Source organism: Dendrobium catenatum, unplaced genomic scaffold (assembly GCF_001605985.2).
Source record: "Dendrobium catenatum unplaced genomic scaffold, ASM160598v2 fragScaff_scaffold_1608, whole genome shotgun sequence".
In the NCBI taxonomy this organism is placed as follows: domain Eukaryota; kingdom Viridiplantae; phylum Streptophyta; class Magnoliopsida; order Asparagales; family Orchidaceae; genus Dendrobium; species Dendrobium catenatum.
The window spans coordinates 759,881-765,102 of NW_021320070.1; the positions used below are offsets into that span (position 1 = coordinate 759,881).

Consider the following 5,222-nt stretch of genomic DNA (forward strand, 5'->3'; position numbering starts at 1 on the left):
AAGGGCTATGATGATTCCATTGAATATTTGACTACAACCATGCGATGTCCCTCTCCGCATTCGGTTCACATTAAATAGTGCATATTTTTTTCACTTTGGATGACAATTTTTTAGATCACTAATGAATTATCAAATGTTGGAGTTTTTTTCCCACATTTGATTATCTTTTGGTAGTTTTCATATCAATTTGACTCTAATTATAGTATTAATAATCTTTTCATTTTTTCTATCTTTTGGTAGCTATTTTTTTTAATTGTAATTATAATATGACACTAGTTAGTTTTCAAAAGTTCGTTCCACATGGCACTCAATTTTCTGAATAATAATTGTGAAGTATTTCATGAAACATTGATTTAGCAAAATATTTTATGTGATATGTTTTAATTGTTGTACTAATCTTTTTTAAATATTTTATGTGATTACATTATGTTGCATGGGATGTTTTATGTAAACCAAAATTTTAAGGTGGCTTGGGTTTACATTCAGCTGTCCAACTGATAGGACCTCTTAGATCAAGGCTTGCTTGGAGATTTATTCAATATCCTGACAATCTTCTACATAGGAATTTTATTACTAAATATGGTGATAATATTTTTGATGGAAAGAATTCCGGCTCATCAACTTTGAAAATTCTACTTAACGGTGGAAATTATATCAGACCCATTGTTAAATTGATTGCTATTAATGGGAAGAAAATAAATGTTATGAATGACATTTGGCTCTTGGATAAATGCTTAAACTCTTGGCCAACACTTGCTGCTTGTGTAGAATTAAATAATGTTAATCTAGATCTATTTATCATGGCACATGGATCTTAGAATAAAATTCTGCTGCAAAATTTCTTCAATGATGATCTCATTAATTAGATTCTACAAGTAAAAATTGATTATGAAGCTGAAGAAGACTATTTGGAAACCATTTAAACTCATAATGGTAAGACTATAACTGCTATGGCTTATGAAGAATCGTTAAAGTATCAATCTAATGAACAATATTTGATTTTACTGATTGGATTAGAGGATTAAAATTGAACCCGAGAGTGGAGCTTTCTGGTGGAGAATGAGCAAATTTGCTATTCCAACTTTTGAATTTCTCAAATATAGAAATTTAAGCCAAAATGATCAATTTCCAAGAGATTGTCATATGGTTAAGAACTATGAGCATATAATAGTTCATTGGAAATTTATAAAAGAAATTATTCTCAGATTAAGAGAATGGGGTCTCTTTATTCCTTTATTCCAATCTCTTGATAATTGCCTTGAAGAACTAAGAAGACACTCCTCTCATTTTTCGAACATGGTGAAAATTTATCTTACGGCAGTATTTCTATCTTGGAAAAACAGAAATCACCTAGTTCATGGTAATTCTGTTTCTTCTAGCTCCTTTGTAGCAGCTAATGTGCTATTTTTGGCTAACCAAAATTTATTTCCTAATCAAGATAACTGGGGTGCTAATCTCCTAAGGGAGTTTACAAATGCTTGGCACCCCCTACTGCTCGATTGGATCAAAATAAATGTTGATGCATCTTTATTGACGACAAATCAAGCCGGAATTGGAGGTGTTTTTAGAGACCACAAAGGGAGGCTATTGTTGGCTTTCGGTAAAAAGAAGATTCATTGGAATATTTCTCAACTTGAATTAGATGTTGTCCTAACTATAAAGGAATTTATACAACCTTGGATGCTTGAGGCTAAAGGAGTTATCATTGAAGGTGACAACATAAATATCATCAACTTCATTCAAAATTATTTGAAGAAGTTTAAATGGCACTCAAACACAAGGTATGAGAAAGATCTTTTATTTCTCAATGATTTTAATAAGGTTTTCTTTAATCATATACATAGAGATTGTAATAAAGTAGCTGATGGTTGTGCTACTTCATCTTTAAGCAATGATTTTTACTTTGATAGTTTCTCTTTTGCTAACATCCCTTCTAAATTGTCTAGTTTGTTAAAGAAGGAATGTGAGGTATCTCTTTCTTGTAATTAGTTTCATTTCCTTCAATGCCAATTGCAGATTTGCATTTTTCAAAAAAAAAAAAAAAAACTTTTTTAAATAATGTGAAAATAATATTGTAATGGAAGAAAAATGGGTTGAGCAATCGTCTAAAGCACCGAGTTCGTGCGCCTGAGCATCCTCATATGCGAGCCCGCGTTTCGCCTGCTTGTGCTCCGTGTCGGGTCGGGTCCGGGTCTGAGTTTCCGACCTGTTTATCTACCCGGGTTGGGTTAGGGTCGACCCGATTGAATCCGAATTAGTTCCGAGTTCGACCCAAACTAGACCCATGACCCGAAATTGACACCCCTAAGACAGAATGAGAATTGCTGAAGATGAGTGATATTTTTGTTGTTAAATTAATGTTTGAGTGATAAGAATGTAATATTTATCTTTTGAATGTTAAATATATAATATAGATGTAATAAAATCACATGGTAAATCCCATAAAAATTATGTGCCATCAACCATCATCATCTTCGTCTAGCTTCGTAGTACTCATGAGCAACAAACTCTTGGAAATGAAGCCGGCTCCGCCGTCGCCGCGGGCGGCGCCTGTCTTCCTTACTGATTGTTTGGAAGAGCTTCTGAGATTAACTCTCTCTGCTTCCCTTTTGGAGGATTCTGATGTTTCATTAGGATTTTCCCGACTATACTGCGATAACCTCCTCCGAGACGACCCCTTCTTATCCCCTTCACATATTAGCTCGGTACGACCCTAGCAACTTCTATATCTTCTTACCTTTACACTCTTCCCGGAGGTAATTTTCATATAAGAGATTTCCGTAGACGGCAGTGAAAGGTGTACCGGCGTATCCTTTGTACAAACACCTTGCACGCGCTTTGGAGGGTTGTATAAGCTCTGGGAAGTTCTTGAGAGGCCTGGGTTCGGTGAAGGGATTACGAGAAGACGAGTTCTTCATGTTGAAGCAGAGAGAATGGGATAGATTGATCATGGAGAAGGGTGCTGAGTTGGTCAATGTGAGCTTAACCTAGCAATTGAGTGTCTTCACATAATTTTGGCTTTTGGACATTTTATGTGCTGTCTTATGACGTTTTTATATAATTTTTTTGTAAGGCAGATGATGGAGAGTGTAGAATTTGAACTCCATGTTCAGGAGCCTTTCTTCTCGCAGCTAAGAGGTGAATTTTGGGCACTGAAAATTAGTTTGAGCGCATTGTTTCTGCAGAGTTTCATAACAGGACACGAAGAACACTGTAGTTACATGCAAAATTTAGCAAGTTTGCAATAGTAAGGCGTTATCTTTTTGTTTAATTAAAAATGAATATATCATGCCAAAGTTATAGCTGTTTTCATCAACTGTAATTGATACTGTGCCAAAAAAAAACAAAAATTGCACATATTGAATTGAACATAACACGATTTCATTTTGCAGAATCTAGGTTCCTCTAAAATTAAGGGTTTGAAATTTTATGCTTGAATGTATTTTTATGTATCTTCTTTATAAAGTACTTAATATACTTATCTGGTCATCATGGGACTAAGTGATTATGTGCTGATTATCTGCAGTGGGAATGAAAACAGCTGAAGGTAGATGTGCAACTGAAGATTATAATAGGTTGGCTGTACAAAATTATCTAAACCTAATGGATTTTCACTCTTTTATTCAATAAGTCATCCTGTTTGATCTTAGAAGTTCACTTATCTGCATGCTGATCATCTTTGGCAAAGTTATGACTTTTTTTGTTTTTCACACTGTGTCACTGCTTTGTAATTTTAATAATTGTCTTTGAATAAATGGTATAGATGAGTGAAAAATTATAAGCGGACAAAGATATTTGAGACTCTTTTCTAATATCATTTTGATGAATGTAAAGATTGCTTGATAGATATATTGATGTTCTGCCTAAGCTTGTTGCAATTAGGTAATCTTGTGTATCCACTAGCATAGGCCTGAAAAGGTAGATAAATGTGTGTAAAATGAAAATTTTGAACTTTTTTGAAATGAAACTCCATGAGTCCATTACAAAGTGGATGAATTAATGGATAATTCACTCTCTCTCTAGTATCAACATGTTTTCAGCTGCTTAGCCTATCTTTGAAGGGAAAGCATGATCTGAGACAATGAACTATGGTTGTACTATGAAAGAATGTTGGCGGGCAGATGGGTGGGTGGATGGGGTTGTGCGGTGCCGAAGCTCTCAAAGTGTGTCCAATATTTTTAGGTTATTTCATTAATGACAATTTTGGAAATTTTATTATATTTTTATCTGTCCTTGGTATTTGCTTTATAAAGAGAGGGGTGTCATCTTATGCTCATATTAGATGAATCAGTGTTTAAACTATTTATGATCAAATCATAGTAAAATCTACAAAGTGTCTATAGGATGTACCTATCAATTGGGTGAAACTAAATAAAATTCTTTGTATATTTTCTTGCGATGATCTTCCTTTCCCTTTTCTTTGATTGAATAGGGTTTTGATTATTTGCTAATACATCCCATTTATTTGTCACATCTTGATTCCAAAAGATGGTACATCCTGACAACTCATGACATGATGACAAGGTTAATATCAACTTTTGAGATAAATCTTAAAAATCAAGTTCAATTAAATTTATTTTGCACTCACAAAAGAAAAGTTTTATATACAAGTATTAATAAGTAGCAAGTGTAAGGAATGAAAAGTAAATAATATTTTATTGCATCAATGGAATCTTAATAATACTTTAACATGGAAGAAAAAGTAATAACTAATAGAAAAAATGGAAGAAGAATCATTTAGAAAAGTACTTTGAATTTTAAATTTTTAATGCTTAATTTCTATACCATACTTGTTAACGGCGAATGGCGCACCACGGCGCAAAGGTCCCTTTGGAGCCATTACGCATAGCGCATGGCGCGGCGCACGCCATTTTGAATATGGCGCAAACTATACAAGAATTATAAAATAATAAGCATGAATATGAAATATCATTAAACTAAAAGACAAGCTATCATAATAATGAAAGATAATCATAGTCATATATAAATTCAAGTAAACAACACCCAAATATCTCATAATTCAAAATATTATAATCATTTTTAATGGTCAATTATTTTATAAGAATTTAATCAACTCTTCTTGGGAATGTTCATCATCAACAAATGCCAAAAAAGCTTCGTTATCTTCATCATCATTTTTTTAATTAGCATATAAAATAACAAAGTTTTATGGTTCCTTTGCATGTTTAGGGCTTTTAATGAGTCCAGTTTGGCCCTACAAG

General features: G+C 33.3%; 1 protein-coding gene across 2 annotated transcripts; it reads left to right on the forward strand.

Moving 5' to 3' along the window:
- The first annotated feature begins 2,448 nt into the window (after positions 1–2,448).
- On the forward strand, positions 2,449–4,859 carry LOC110113097. 2 transcript variants are annotated; one of them, XM_020845527.2, is made up of 4 exons: positions 2,449–2,705; positions 2,785–2,976; positions 3,078–3,247; positions 3,527–4,859. In XM_020845527.2, exons 1-4 carry the CDS (start codon positions 2,451–2,453, stop codon positions 3,543–3,545), a joined length of 636 nt encoding a protein of 211 aa, XP_020701186.2. In that variant the 5' UTR covers positions 2,449–2,450; the 3' UTR covers positions 3,546–4,859. The 2 variants fall into 2 exon arrangements, with proteins under 2 accessions (XP_020701186.2, XP_020701192.2); XM_020845533.2 differs by having other exon boundaries at positions 3,078–3,138; positions 3,527–4,857.
- Positions 4,860–5,222: the final 363 nt, after the last annotated feature.